Here is a 13,448-nt window from a genome sequence, read left to right as displayed (position 1 = left end):
GATATTGCATCGGAGAATTGCTCGAAGATTCTGGGAATGACTAGCTGGGTGACTTTCGAGGATATGTTAGCCGAAGTAATCGAGCAGGTAAAGAGCTCGGCCACGTGTCGATGCTGGAACGTCTAACATCTCCATATTATACTTCGCTGTTATCCATGTGGAGGATTTTAACCCAGAAGATATTTTAGGAAGGTATCCTAGACATATGATGGCGTTGAACACATGTCAATAGCGGTAGGACGATGTAAGGCATTGTGGAAGCAAGGCTTTGGTTGGTTCGCACGGCGCATGCTGGCGAGTGCAGTGTCCGAGCTGTGTTCGCACTGCTGCGTTCTCGACGCCGGCATTGGCATCTTGGCTTGATGTTGGAAGTGCGTCTCGCTTGCGTCGCTGAAGTAGGAGATTGGGTTTTGGTAAAAAGGGGCGATAAGGCTGCTGCCCCGGCTTCCCCCGGACACCAATCAATCCCAGAAAGATCACCAAGGAATGTCCCGGTCATAGTGACTGACTGCCTTATCGGTGGTCGTGTGGTCCCATTCTGTCTTCAGTAACACACGCCTAGCCTGACAACGAATCCCTAGCGAGGCACAATGACTACATATACGGACCCGTTCTCGCAACATGGAAGCACGCGATCAGTCGAACACTTTTGACCTACACCTCAATCGCACAGCTTTCCCAAATCACCCAACATGGGAGTCAAGGAGATTTTTACACAGTCAACGCTGGCCAAATATGGCAAAGCCATCAGCGCCACCCCTCGCGAGGTCATCTTCAATCACAACCTAATACTCTCGGCTGCTCTTTATGCTATGGCCGGTATTCCACTCTGTATGTTCGGCCCCTGTACAACTTCGTGAGGAGTGGTGCTGACCCACCGTGAAAAAGGCTGGGATCAAGGGTCGACTTCTACAATTCCCTCTTTACCTGGATTTCAGCACTTTTTCGGCCTCACTTCGAGCGCAAAGGAGATCAAAAACTTTGTATCTCTTGTTTATATTGGCTGCGGCGTGGGCGCGGGATTGAGCTTCTTCATCAACGACAAGATTGGACGACTATGGTCACTTCGTCTATATATGGCCATCTGGATCCTTGGTCAGCTCATCGCGACAGCCGCTCCGAACCTGGCGTGTCTCTATGCTTCTCGAATCATCTCGGGCTTTGGCATCGGTCCTCTGACAGTCATTGGACCAGTGGCTCTTGCAGAGATCGCTCCAACGGAGATTCGTGGACTGATTACTGCCTGGTTCACCATTGTCCTCCTCATGGCATTGTTTGTCGCAGCTTTCACAGTCTTTGGCGCCTACACCAACATGGCAGCTACAAGGCTACAGTATCAGGTTGTCTGGTTCTCCCCTTGCATTTTCTTGTGTTTCTGTATCGCGGGCAGCTTCTTCGTCTGCGAATCACCCAGGTGGCTATTCCTCCGCAGGCGTCACGACGAGGGAATTAAGATGCTCACCAAGCTTCGAGGCCTACCTGCCGACCATCCTCGGGTAGCGATCGAGATCCGAGACATCGAAGAGTCTATCTCGCATGAAATGGCAGATTTTGAACCAGGCCCAGGTGGTCATAAGCCTTTCGCTCGTTTGACTGGACTGCTGAGAGAGACCTTCCTGGTTCCGGCCAATCTGCGACGTGTTCAACAAGCAATGGTTTCCTATGCGCTTGCTCAACTTTCAGGAGCCAACGCCGTCACGTCTTACTTTATACCTATTCTCAAGATCATCGGCATTGCCTCCAGCAAGAACGCCTCACACAGCTTGTTTTTGAGCTGCATGTACAGTATGGCGAAGTTCTTCTTCACCGTAATTGCATCCTTCTTCTTCATCGATGCATTGGGCCGACGCAAGTCACTATTTGTCGGTATTATCATACAAATGTGCTCTGATATATACATTGGTGTATATATCAAATACAACCAAGCGGGTCATGTCAGCAATGCTGCGTCGCAAGCAGCCATTGCAGCCATTTTCCTTCATGGTTTTGGATACGCAGTTGGTAAGTCTCGCATTTACTTGGGCCTGGAAGTAAGATGATCACACTCTCTGACAAATTCTCAACAGGGCTCTTGATCCTCCCATACGTTTTTGGAGGGGAAATCTGGCCAAATCGAATCCGATCTTTTGGTGCTGCTATTACTCAATGTTTCCACTGGCTGTTTTATTATGGTGTCAGCGCTGGGTTTCCCTCGATCTTATCATCAATGGACAATTGGGGAGCTTTCCTCTTCTTCGCAGGATGGTGCTTTATTGCACTGATCTATGTCTTCCTTATGGTGCCGGAAATCAGCGGTTTGAGCGTGGAAGAGATTGACGACCTTTTTAAAGGACCATGGTTCAACGCCTACCGGCGGTCTAAGACGCCGACAATAATCGCAAGCAGTGACTGTGAAGACAGTATTGTCGAGCAATCCATGTGAGCGACCTGCTGCCCTCTTTCTGATTCCTGAGACTGACATATTTCTGGTCAGGACAAAGCATACTGACAACGGCAAGGATGTGACGGAAGTCAAGGCCTGAAAATCTCTCAATGATCAAGAAAGACATAGGGAGAGCCATTGTATTTAATCGGCGGACCTCTCCGGTCTCCTGAAGTGTGGAAAACATTGACCTCTCAAGCGGGGTGTGGCTCGGATTGTGGATGTGTGGCGTGTCTTTCATTGTATTCCTTCGCATCATGTATATACTGAGTTCACTACATGACAGACAAAACAAGACGATCATCTATGCAACCAATGTTTGACGTGGCACAGGATAGAAGGCCTCCATCTTCACCTTGAGCGTAAAGTATCCCTCAGAGCGAACGTGATATTGGCTGCACTTCTCACACCTTGCCGCTCCCGATTCAGCAATGGATCTAGGAGCAATCACAGTGAACCTCCAATTGCGTGATTAGATGCATTTCTACTGGAAGGCAGGATCCACTCAAAGACTCTGTGGCTGTATTTGGACTTTTTCGTACCGTTGTCACATTGACAACACATGAGTGGTAATTACAGGACGACAAACTACCTGCTGCAGGATTGCCACAGGAATCGCTACGCAGCACGTTTTCAAGCTGCCAGATAAGCCGATGTGTCGTGTCTCGGATTCTTCCGAGAGCGATCCAGTGACTGGTCTAACTGGACTCTGCAACAAGTTTATCGGCATCGACGGAGAAGTCCTTCGTGCCGTGTCTGCAAGGTCACGCTCTCAGGCCGGCTACTGCCATTGCTTGCGACGGCTAAGAACCACGATAGCACTCGTCAAGTGAGCGCTACAGCACCATCGACAAGGGAGGTAGACCACTTTGATCCACAAGGTGGCGCTTCCGAAGATATCGCCCACGAGATCCGAGCACATTATCTCGCGTAGACATCTAGGTTGAGCTATTCGAACTCCTTGTTGCAGCCCCCAGAGAAGCATCGCTCGCGTCTTTACACTGACCCCCGGAGCCAACATGTCGAGGCCAAGTACACAAGCCGTCCCACCGTTGCAAGACAAGGATGTAAAGATCAACATTGTCGGAGCGGGCGTCTTCGGGCTCAGTACTGCCATTCATCTAGCACAACGAGGATATAAGAGCGTCACAATCTTCGACAAACAGCCATACCATGAATCCCGGTATTCTTACTTCAATGGATGTGACGCTGCGTCGGCGGATATGAACAAGATCTTTCGTTCTGCATACGGAGGGCAAACCGAATATCAGTCCTTATCCATCGAAGCCTTCGAAGCCTGGAATCAGTGGAACGCAGAGATTGCCTCAGGGGAAGTGCCGCCGGGCATGACCAAAGACGACAAAGTCTTTGTTAACAATGGTAATCTAAGCCTGACGGATAAACCCAGCCTTCCGCCATTTGAGTTGGCGACTGTCCGAAATATGCATGAAGCTGGCTTTCCCGACTCGCAACTTATAACCTACGACCCGAGCCATGTTAAGATCGCCACCGAGCGAGGTTTGGGTTTCGCCATCGATCCATTTGACCGTCAAAAGCGAGGGCAGGAGTACCTCGGGGTGCTCGACACCACGGGTGGGACTACGCTGGCCGACAAGGCTTGCTCCTTTGCTCTATACAAGGCAGAACGACTCGGTGTGCGGACGGTGTTTGGACCCACGTTGGGGGCCTTCGAGTCCTTTCTACGGGCGGACGGAGAGATTGTCGGTATCCGCACCCTCGACGGGAAATCTCACTACAGTGGCCGCACGATAATTGCCTGCGGCGGATGGACACCAACGTTGCTTCCCGAGCTGGACTCTGTTTGCGAAACCACGGCCGGTTCCGTCGCTATCATGAAATTACCCACAGATCTCGCGAGGCGATATTCGGCAAAAAATTTCCCTTCGTGGATGTACAAGATGCGCGACGGTGCCGAGGGAGGACTCTACGGCTTCCCCGCCACCAGCGAAGGATACATGAAGATCGGATATAGAGGCACCAAGTACACGAACCCGAAGGTGCAGAAGGATGGCCGTGAACGTAGTGTCCCTGTCACACGGTACACGGAAGCTGAACGAATTGTCGACCAGATTCCCACGCAAGCCCTCGCGGTGATCAAGCAGTTCATCGCAGATTTTCTACCAGATCTGCCGGCGAACGGCGTCAACATCGACATGACCCGGCTGTGCTGGTACACGGATTCTTGGGACAATCACTTTGTAATAGATCACGTTCCTGAGCATAAGAATGTCCTGGTTGCCTCTGCTGGGAGTGGTCATGCGTTCAAGTATTTGCCCAACATTGGCGCCTGGGTTGCCGATGTCTTAGAAGGCAAGGGCCTCGACAGACAGCTGATTCGGAGTTGGCAGTGGCGCACGCGCCCGGATCAAGAGGATCGCATTATCAACGAGCTGATGCAGGGCAGTGCTGGCCGAAGATCGCTGAAGAAGACAGAGTTGTCGACGCCGCGGCATTTGAAGCTCAGGCAGACAGCGAACTTGTGAAAGAAAAAATGCAGCTAGATAGTTTTATTCTCCGGCCTATTTCCCAGGGCCATGTCTTTCTGTTCATACGACTTTTATGGTAGTATGCGAAAACATGAAGTGACACCAATCCTGACCGTGCTCACAGTGCCCGCTATGAATGCTTCCGATTTTCAATGTTGGTAAGGAACGCTTTCCTAGATGGTTGAAGCACCCCCTTTTGGATGAAACGAACTCGATCCCTCATGGCTTGGAACCGAATCTCGCAATTCAGACCGCTTGATTCTGCCATCACAAGGAATTATCCTCCTGCGAGAGCTACATCTTCACAGCACCATCTTCTTGACTTCCCGGACCTCGTTTACCGGCGCAACAGGTCTTCCCGTTTTGAACAAAGACTTAATGTTCTCAAAGCACTCTCTCTCCGACTTTTGGAAAGCCACATCCGTCAAGCCTCCCATATGTGGCTGAACGACAACCTTGTCGCTTGTCTTGAAGTACTCGTTGATATGTGGTTCATTGTGGAAGACATCCAATCCGGCGCGTGCCACTTTCCCAGACTCCAGAGCCTGGATCAGGGCTTCTTCATCGACCACGGGTCCGCGAGCGGTATTCACGAAAAAGCACCCGTCCTTCATGGCGGCAAATTGAGCATGAGAAATGAGACCGGTCGTCTGCTTGTTTAGGGGACAGCTGATGGAGACGACGTCCGACACCGCGAGCAGGTCATTCAAGTTGGAGTAGTAGGTCAGACCATACCGTGCTTCTTCCTCCTGGGATAGCTGTCTCCGGTTGTGGTACGCGAGCTTCATGTTGAACGCCGCGGCCTTCTTGGCGAGGTACTTCCCGATCGACCCGGCGCCGACAATCCCCAGAGTCAAGCCGCTGGGGTCTCGTGCCGGGACGATGTTGGCTTTCCATGTACCGTTGCGAGCTTGTTTCTCGCCCCGTGTCGTATCTCGCAATACGGCCAGGGTCAGAAACATGGCCATATCGGCCGTGGACTCGGCAACGGCGTTAATAGTGTTACAGAACCAGACCTTGTTCGCCGTCATCCACTCAACATCGAATTCGTTCTATTTTCACTGTTAGCTTCAGGATGCATGCAGGAGGGGTTTCGATGCCCGAGGACTCACATAGCCAGCTGAAGCTGAAGTAATGATCTTGCAGTGTGGTAGCAAAGATTTCAATAGATCCTCGTCAAACGGCTCGTATGGTGGTGTGCCCATTCGGATCACGAATGCGTCGATTGGTCTCTCAGCCACCATGGCTGGAAGCATTTCCTGCGTTTCCTTGCGGTTGGTCGCCTCCAGGACCTCAAAGTCGAAGTCTTTCGAGAAGTCTGCCAGGTAGTCATCGCCGACGAACCTGGGGTTCCCCAGTGCCACTACCCGCGGCTTGTCCGAAATCTTGCCTGGCGACATGTTGTAGATGAAGTGTTGTTAGTTTGTTGGTAGGAAGATTTATTCTCTGCTGGTGTATATGATACCAGCACAATAATGTTCGTTGAAGTCCTTCCAGTATCGTACTAAGCAATGTGAAAAGCGACCTCCCCTAATTTGAGTAAGTCAATCTGAATGGCCATGCACTACAGCTTGCAGCCTTCTGTCATGGCCAACCTGGGCCCACTTATCATGCAATCATGGGAGACCCTGATCTGGGATGGCAAGGCGTAACCAAGGCTTCTTCCGTGATTGGCTCGGCGGCAACCGTTCAGTCTGGCACAACTTTGAAGGTGACCTTCTCCGAGACGTTGGGGAAGACCTACAAACGCGAGTCATCATCGCGGACGAACATGACTTGGACTCTCTTGCAAAACTTGACTGCCACCTACCTTCCCCAGAATGTAAGTTAGGTGACATTGCAAAGAGGAGATCAGCTTCCAACAAATGTGACACGACTCCGCCAAAAGCACAATGATTGCGATGTCGCCGGAAACAGACACGCCGTTACCACCCATGGGGTTTATCGCGGTAGAGTGCCACTTCACTCGACCAGCGGGTGATGCGTTTAACGAGCGTACTTGGCCGTTCCCGCTGATTCGAGAAAGAGCCCCGGGTTCCTTGGTGACTGATTTGGTGACCAGGGAGGGTTACGATGCAGGTTTTCTCGACAGATTTGTCCAAACGGGTCAAAAGCTCGCCGAACAAGGCGCAGTGGGCATCATGACAAGCTGTGGCTTCCTAGCCATGGCCCAGCCAGAGCTTGCAAAACGCTTACCTATCCCCGTCGCGACGTCGGCGCTGCTCCATATTCCATCGATCCTGGCTTTCCTGCCGGCCGATGCGTCTATCGGCGTCCTCACTTTCGATGACACGAAATTGGGTCCTTTGCATTTGTCGCAGCTCAGCATCAGAGATGTTGATCGTGTGCATATCATCGGCGCTCCCAAGGGCGGAAGTCTGCAGCGGCTGGTGTGCGACGACATTGAGTATTCGCATGAGGATATTGAGAAAGAGCTCGTCGAGGCCGCGTTGGAAATCGCCCAGCGTCACCCGGAGACAAGGGCAATATTGCTCGAATGTACACAGATGGCCCCTTTTGCTGTGGCGATCCAGCAAGCAGTCGAGTGGCCGGTGTACGACGTATATACCATGGGCTGTTGGTTCTACTCGGGTCTGTCACGGCACCGTCCGCAAGCCTGGGGACCTATCGGTTCAGATAAGACACGAGGCTAGCCTGTCATTTATTTATTTATTACTAGGGCAATGAAGTGCCTGAATGCCACCGTTATCTTTATTTCTGTGTTTCAATGCTAACGTAAGGGTCATGAGGTCGTCGAAAATGAACTTCATTCGAGGAATTCGCCGCCGGACTCCTTCAGTATCAATTCGTACTCGGGCTTAAACTGCATGTACATGACCTCTGGCGTGCCAGTTCCCCTTTTTGTGTACTCTGCCTCTTCTTCGCCCACATACGTCTTTGTAACCTCGTTGCATGACATCATGTTAGTGACGATGATCTGGTTTTGGCATGCCCGCTCGAGGGCGATGAAGAAAGCCGCGGCCTCGTCGACAGTGCCGCCTGCAGTCAAGATGCCATGGTTCTGCAGGATGATATTCTTCTTGGTAGGGCCCAGAGCGGCCGCGATGTGTGCACCTTCTTCCTTTGCGAACACCACGCCGCCGAAGCCTGCGTAGACGGCCAAATCATTGTAAAACATGCATGAATCTGACACAAAGAGAGAATCAGTTGGGACCTTGGGACTAATGAGAGGGACTTCTGCTGACCTTGATTCAACATTTCTATCGGCTTGCCAAAGGTTGACCAGGCCCTCCCGTAGGGACTGTGCATGTGGCACGCCGCATTGATGTCTGGGCGAGCCTTGTGGATCTGGCTGTGGATGATGAAGCCCGCAGTATTCACAGGCTGATCTCCACCACCAACTCGGTTTCCTTCTTCGTCGACTCGAACCATGTCAGATACCTTCAGCATACCGAAATGGACTCCGTACGGGTTGATCCAGAATGTGTCAGGTTCGATGGGATCTGTTAAATCATATCGAGTGAGTACGTTTCACCTATATTGACCGAATGCAAGCGAGGACGTTCGACCGACCTACCTCGAAGGCTGATATGTCCGCTGCCACCGTCCGCATAACCAAGTTTCGCGAAGACGCGGAAGGCGCCGGCCGTATGCTCAAGTTGCCATTTCCGTTCTGCTTCTTTGGTGGACGGCTTTGGAACGTAATGCAATCGCCGACGACCAGATGAAGATGTGGCTGTAGTATTGAGGATAGACTGACGAGTACCGGCAGGCGGGTTAGATCCCGCAGAAATTGTGACTGTTGCAGTGGACGACATTGTGAGGAGCGATCTAGCCCTGCCACTCAGTTGCTGTCTCAGATGTGGCGATAAGAACACCCTTCAGTTTATAATTTAAAGGACGATTGAAGATATACGCCGTCTCGAACGGATCATATCTGGGCGTACTGAGATGGGTTTTACCCCTCAAGACGGCGGACTAACTTAAGCACACAGCCGCCGAAAACCCCCTCGTGCAGACCAGGCCTTCATGCTTAGGAGAGGCTAAGGCAGGATTGGTGGAAGGTCGGCTTCCTCCGGTTGTGGCTCTTTTGGGGTGGAATGGATAAATCCGAACGCCCAAAAATTGCAGCAAGGCGTCCCCGGGCGTCACCGTGCCGAACGAAGACTCCTACGAAACATTGCATGGCATTGACTTACTCCATTGACTGAACGACCCGTCGGCTGTACCACCATGTGATCAGGGCAATCCGGACATATCTTGCTCCTAATATAGATGTAAGATTAAAACGGATAACGTAGTCTTGGAGTATGATCGAAACGACGTTGCACACTCGCTCTAGTCCGGCCTGTCTTCGCTGTAGATATACTCCGCAAAATGACCCCTATGGCGACCATAATGCAGACACCCTTGGCCGGTGGCCCTCGCCAGGTCGACCAGCAGCCTTTCGTCGGCGAACATGACCTCCGCAACACATTCGCTTTGGCCATGTCAGCCATGTACAAGACCGAGGTCCCTCTCTATGGCGACTTGGTCAGAATCGTCATGGAAGTCAACCAAGCGTGCCGAACGCAAATACCACTTGAGGAAAGACTTGACCTCGAAAGGCATGGCGCCATCCGTCTGGGGACACCGTACGAACTTCGAATCATACGTCGAATCTTTGCTTTGATCGGCCTGCACCCAGTCGATTATTACGACTTGTCAGTGGCAGGACTGCCTATGCATGCCACTGCATTTCGCCCAGTCCGCCCGGATGCCCTCAGAAAGAACCCCTTTCGTGTCTTCACCACACTTCTGCGGCCCGAGCTGCTGAGACCTGAACCTCGAGAATTGGTCTTACGCCTTCTCATCCGCCGCAACATCTTTAGTGACGAGCTCTTGAAATTGGTTGGCGTTGGTGAAGATCAGGAAGGGTTCTTCGCCCATCAAGCGGAGAGATTCATTCTCGAGGCCATGAAGACGTTCAAATGGCACTCGGTTGCCGCCGCAAGTCTCGATGATTACCAAAGGCTCGCAGCCGAGCATCCTATCCTAGCGGACATCGCATGCTTCAACAGTGCTCATATCAACCATCTGACACCCCAGACGCTGGATATTGATCGGGCAGAAGCCAAGATGAGAATGGCAGGACTCGCGGTCAAGAGCAGGATCGAGGGCGCGCCTGCTCGTCAGTATCCAATACTGCTGCGACAGACGAGCTTCCTGGCACTCCGCGAGCAGACCAGCTTTCCTGTGAAAGGGTCGACAGCCTTGGTCCAAGGTTCTCATAAAGCACGTTTTGGCGAAATTGAGCAGCGCGGAGCAGCACTGACGACCGAAGGACGAAAATTGTTCGACCGAATCCTGTCAGAAGCTCTTCAGACAATGGCATCTGCTGAAGCTGATGTTTCAGAACAGATGTTTAAGCAAGCTTTCCTGGAATTTCCGGACGAGTGGGAGACTATGTTGAGGAGAGGCCTCGCCTTCTTCGAGTGCCGATGTACGATCAAGGCTCGTGGCTGGAAGCAGTCGACCACAGGTTCGAGGGTTTCTTTGTGGACGCTGCTAAAGGAGCAGCTGGTCGAGACAGTGCCGATTACATACGAAGATTTCTTGCCAATCTCTGCAGCAGGAATCTTCCGCTCAAACCTTCACTTGTCCGGGGACGACCAGCAAATTTTGGAGTCGGCTGATGATCAACACGGTCTAGAGTCCGCGCTCGGCTGCAAAATTGCACAGTCGAATTAGTATATGCAAGCCTCCAAGCGCAGAGCTTGGCTCGATGTGCGAGTACTCTTGGAATCCAGGAGATAGTTCTTGATAGTCGTGCTTGAAGCGTATTCCTCCAAGCAAAAGAGAGCAATGACCTGCTCTTGATACCCCTGAGACCCAGGTGGACTGTGCAGTGTGCGTGCTGTAGATAAGGCATACATTGTGTGCCAGAGACACTGGATTATACCAGAATACCTCAGAGGGTGCCGAAGAAGTTGTCGTCTGGATGGCTTCCAAATCCTCGAATTAGATCTTGCACGAGCCATTCCGACTCGTCGGGAACATTCATGTCCTCCAGATTGACCAGCCACTCCTCTAGCTGTAAATCATCAAACGATGTTTGAGATGCTGGCTCATTGGCGCCAGCATCCTCCGTCGTAGGACCAGCCAGCTGCATTGGTGCGGATGATGAGCTTAAATTGTTCGCAGTATTTCCAAAGCCTCCGAATATCATGCTGATCGTTCGCTCCGAGAGTTTTTCGAACAGATCTCGATATGAAGCTGCAATGTCCCACCGTTCTGCGATGATTACAAGGACCATATTGCAGGACGTACAGGTATTTATGACGTCCAATTGAGGAACACTCTTCCTCAAGGATTCACTACTCCACAGACAGTGCAGGTAAGTGAGCCCAGCCAGGAAAAGAATATGTAGGGAGCCCCAAGTATACCGCACTGGGGATCGCTGGTACGTGCGACGATACAAGACGCAAATCTCTCGCGCGCTTGAGGCGCACTGTTGAAAGGCAGCGTCGATCTGGGTTTTGCTGCAGTGTGCGTAGAGGGAGGCGATATTCGGGTGTCGATAATATTCGCATGTGAGGCAATGCCGGTAGAGTAAGATTATCGTGTGGTCGTAGGCCAGACGAAACCAGTCTTTTGATGTAAACACTGAGACTGGGCCAGTATCCTGATACTGAGATTGATCTGGGGAATCAGCAAACCACTCATCGAGAGCTTGTCGCAATTGAGGTACTTGTGTGGATATGGTTACACACGTCCTGGTACCGTCGGTCGGACCGCCTGAAACCGCTGAATAGATGGAGTCGCTAATCTTTGACCACAGCTGTCGAAGTTTGATGATGTGAATGGCACCAGTCATCTGCGTGGGAGGGGTTTCTGGATCGTGACGGACAGAACCTACGATGCCTGTTCTGGTTATGCCAATATCATCGATATCAAGTGGAAGCTAGTTACAGACGTAGTATAAGCAGTTGTGAACGGGGATGGCTTGATCCGAAGGCCATTGGGATGTACATACCTCGATGTCGATTACCTGATCTGAAATTCCGAACGGTCGCCCAAGGATAAATGCTGCAGCGCGGTCGATATCGTAGGTTACCCAAAAGACCCTTTTCGACATTTCACTGGTCAGAGCATCAGTGTTGGGACGAAACTTCTTGACACTTCGATGGTAGCCGAGCTCAATGCAATGGCGGATAACCATGCCGGACAACTTCCTGCTTGAGATTTAGTATGATGCCCTGCGTCTGCAAGTGGTCAAGCGGGTAAAATCACCATATTGATGCCCCAACAGGAGATCTAATGGAATAAATGGCGCATGCTAATACTGCCTGGATAGACTCCATGCTGTCCATGTCCATCATAACATTCATACAACTTAGCGAGGCGGCGTAGTATGCCTGGAGATTTTCTTAGATTTTGCAGTTTCGTCCTGCCTGGTCGACTTACCTCAGCATCGTCACTTCTGTCTCCATTCTTGTTGATGAGCGACCCTATGGCGTACACCTATAGATATGTAAGTATCTGATGGGATTACAGAAAGGGGCAATCTCATACCATGAGAACGAAAAAGCGAGGAATTTCCTTCACTGATCCAACTTTACCCAATTGCTGGGCTTGCAAGCACTCTTCTTCCCACGCATCAAACGTAGGGCGATGCAGGAAGGGGTATTGCGGATGCACGTGATTGAAATAGGCGGCAGACAGTGCGTGGCCGACATTCGCGGGAGGAAACAGTACTGCTCTACCACTTTGCACACCTGGATGACCATCGACATCACTGTAAACACTTGGCTGAGATCCCCCGGGCCGTTTTCTTGTTTTCAATGCAGAAGAAGCGACTCGGGAGAATGAAAGGGCAGATGACGGGCCAAAATAGTGCGGTTCCCGGCCAGACGCACTGAGTGCAAGCAAGGCAACGTCAGAAGCAAGGTCGTTTCCTTCGTCATCGCCATCGTGAGATTCGTGCTTGCTGAGACCTGGTGACACCATTGCGTAGTTGGAAGCTTGAGCAGTGTAATTCTGGTTGGCATCCCGCCCAGCGATAAACGGTACATCGCCGACGAGACCTTGATGAGCGGGATGGTCCTGGTCCGGATGCCCGAATATGTTGAAGTGATCAATGGCGACTTCTGGATTTGTCTGTCGAAGGAGGCCTTCAAGGAAGGCGACGTGCGATTCCAGAGACTGCAAATAGTCCCGAGGTCGGTGGAGGCCGGTGGCCGGGTCTTCCACAAGACAATCTTGGTATCATGAGCATCAGTCACAGTGGCCAAGACGGTCAGGTCGACTTACCACGTCCTGCCTTTGCGCAATGCTGACATCGCGGAATTTGTCCATCGCACTAGAAGCAGTGAGTTACCCAGGCTTGATGGTCGACAGCAATGCCAAGCATACCTTTAATTTCTTCTGCTTGCATATGATGCATGCTAGCGTGGTTCTGTCCCCAAGGCGAGGTCGCTTTGTCGAGCGCGAGGTAGCCATTCCTCAATAATGGGCATTGATTTGTCTCAGTTCTCAGACTGGGTATGGCTGCGCGCCAAGGGCGCGGATTGGCGAGC

General features: G+C 51.6%; 7 protein-coding genes across 7 annotated transcripts; 4 read left to right on the top strand and 3 right to left on the bottom strand.

Annotated features, from left to right (window-relative positions):
• Positions 1 to 265: 265 nt before the first annotated feature.
• EDD37DRAFT_334442 (putative sugar transporter) lies at positions 266 to 2,753 on the top strand. Its single transcript, XM_062811625.1, has 3 exons — positions 266 to 831; positions 889 to 2,001; positions 2,067 to 2,753. Exons 1-3 carry the CDS (start codon positions 693 to 695, stop codon positions 2,420 to 2,422), a joined length of 1,608 nt encoding a protein of 535 aa, XP_062672107.1. The 5' UTR covers positions 266 to 692; the 3' UTR covers positions 2,423 to 2,753.
• A 688-nt stretch (positions 2,754 to 3,441) lies between these two features.
• On the top strand, positions 3,442 to 4,926 carry EDD37DRAFT_562179 (FAD dependent oxidoreductase; the record flags this gene model as incomplete). The annotated part of the gene is made up of 1 exon (XM_062813902.1): positions 3,442 to 4,926. One exon carries the CDS (start codon positions 3,442 to 3,444, stop codon positions 4,924 to 4,926), a length of 1,485 nt encoding a protein of 494 aa, XP_062672106.1.
• A 32-nt stretch (positions 4,927 to 4,958) lies between these two features.
• On the bottom strand, positions 4,959 to 6,671 carry EDD37DRAFT_626710 (D-3-phosphoglycerate dehydrogenase). Its single transcript, XM_062816322.1, has 2 exons — positions 6,042 to 6,671; positions 4,959 to 5,981 (listed from the first exon to the last, which is right to left on the bottom strand). Exons 1-2 carry the CDS (start codon positions 6,327 to 6,329, stop codon positions 5,232 to 5,234), a joined length of 1,038 nt encoding a protein of 345 aa, XP_062672105.1. The 5' UTR covers positions 6,330 to 6,671; the 3' UTR covers positions 4,959 to 5,231.
• A 12-nt stretch (positions 6,672 to 6,683) lies between these two features.
• EDD37DRAFT_626709 (uncharacterized protein) lies at positions 6,684 to 7,605 on the top strand. The gene has a single exon (XM_062816321.1). It carries the CDS (start codon positions 6,822 to 6,824, stop codon positions 7,581 to 7,583), a length of 762 nt encoding a protein of 253 aa, XP_062672104.1. The 5' UTR covers positions 6,684 to 6,821; the 3' UTR covers positions 7,584 to 7,605.
• A 34-nt stretch (positions 7,606 to 7,639) lies between these two features.
• EDD37DRAFT_334379 (class II aldolase and Adducin domain-containing protein) lies at positions 7,640 to 8,987 on the bottom strand. The gene is made up of 3 exons (XM_062811622.1): positions 8,468 to 8,987; positions 8,136 to 8,393; positions 7,640 to 8,076 (listed from the first exon to the last, which is right to left on the bottom strand). The coding sequence occupies exons 1-3, from the start codon at positions 8,706 to 8,708 to the stop codon at positions 7,697 to 7,699; spliced, it is 879 nt and encodes a 292-aa protein (XP_062672103.1). The 5' UTR covers positions 8,709 to 8,987; the 3' UTR covers positions 7,640 to 7,696.
• Positions 8,988 to 9,288: 301 nt separating this feature from the next.
• On the top strand, positions 9,289 to 10,620 carry EDD37DRAFT_562521 (uncharacterized protein; the record flags this gene model as incomplete). The annotated part of the gene is made up of 1 exon (XM_062813917.1): positions 9,289 to 10,620. One exon carries the CDS (start codon positions 9,289 to 9,291, stop codon positions 10,618 to 10,620), a length of 1,332 nt encoding a protein of 443 aa, XP_062672102.1.
• Positions 10,621 to 10,702: 82 nt separating this feature from the next.
• On the bottom strand, positions 10,703 to 13,371 carry EDD37DRAFT_679490 (fungal-specific transcription factor domain-containing protein; the record flags this gene model as incomplete). The annotated part of the gene is made up of 7 exons (XM_062819688.1): positions 10,703 to 11,833; positions 11,906 to 12,104; positions 12,163 to 12,287; positions 12,337 to 12,393; positions 12,445 to 13,130; positions 13,183 to 13,231; positions 13,285 to 13,371. The coding sequence occupies 7 exons, from the start codon at positions 13,369 to 13,371 to the stop codon at positions 10,841 to 10,843; spliced, it is 2,196 nt and encodes a 731-aa protein (XP_062672101.1). The 3' UTR covers positions 10,703 to 10,840.
• Positions 13,372 to 13,448: the final 77 nt, after the last annotated feature.

The sequence above is a fragment of the Exophiala viscosa genome (assembly GCF_022695815.1).
Source record: "Exophiala viscosa unplaced genomic scaffold EDD37scaffold_3, whole genome shotgun sequence".
Taxonomy (NCBI): Eukaryota; Fungi; Ascomycota; class Eurotiomycetes; order Chaetothyriales; family Herpotrichiellaceae; genus Exophiala; species Exophiala viscosa.
This window is presented reverse-complemented; position numbering and strand designations above follow the sequence as displayed.

Coding starts and splice junctions, on each gene's coding strand:
- EDD37DRAFT_334442 (XM_062811625.1), top strand. CDS start 693: ATGGGAGTCAAGGAGATTTTTACACAGTCAACGCTGGCCAAATATGGC. Junction 832..888: donor TATGGCCGGTATTCCACTCT/GTATGTTCGGCC, acceptor ACCGTGAAAAAG/GCTGGGATCAAGGGTCGACT. Junction 2,002..2,066: donor TGGTTTTGGATACGCAGTTG/GTAAGTCTCGCA, acceptor AATTCTCAACAG/GGCTCTTGATCCTCCCATAC.
- EDD37DRAFT_626710 (XM_062816322.1), bottom strand. CDS start 6,329: ATGTCGCCAGGCAAGATTTCGGACAAGCCGCGGGTAGTGGCACTGGGG. Junction 5,982..6,041: donor CTTCAGCTTCAGCTGGCTAT/GTGAGTCCTCGG, acceptor CAGTGAAAATAG/AACGAATTCGATGTTGAGTG.
- EDD37DRAFT_626709 (XM_062816321.1), top strand. CDS start 6,822: ATGATTGCGATGTCGCCGGAAACAGACACGCCGTTACCACCCATGGGG.
- EDD37DRAFT_334379 (XM_062811622.1), bottom strand. CDS start 8,708: ATGTCGTCCACTGCAACAGTCACAATTTCTGCGGGATCTAACCCGCCT. Junction 8,394..8,467: donor CGGACATATCAGCCTTCGAG/GTAGGTCGGTCG, acceptor ATGATTTAACAG/ATCCCATCGAACCTGACACA. Junction 8,077..8,135: donor GATAGAAATGTTGAATCAAG/GTCAGCAGAAGT, acceptor TCTTTGTGTCAG/ATTCATGCATGTTTTACAAT.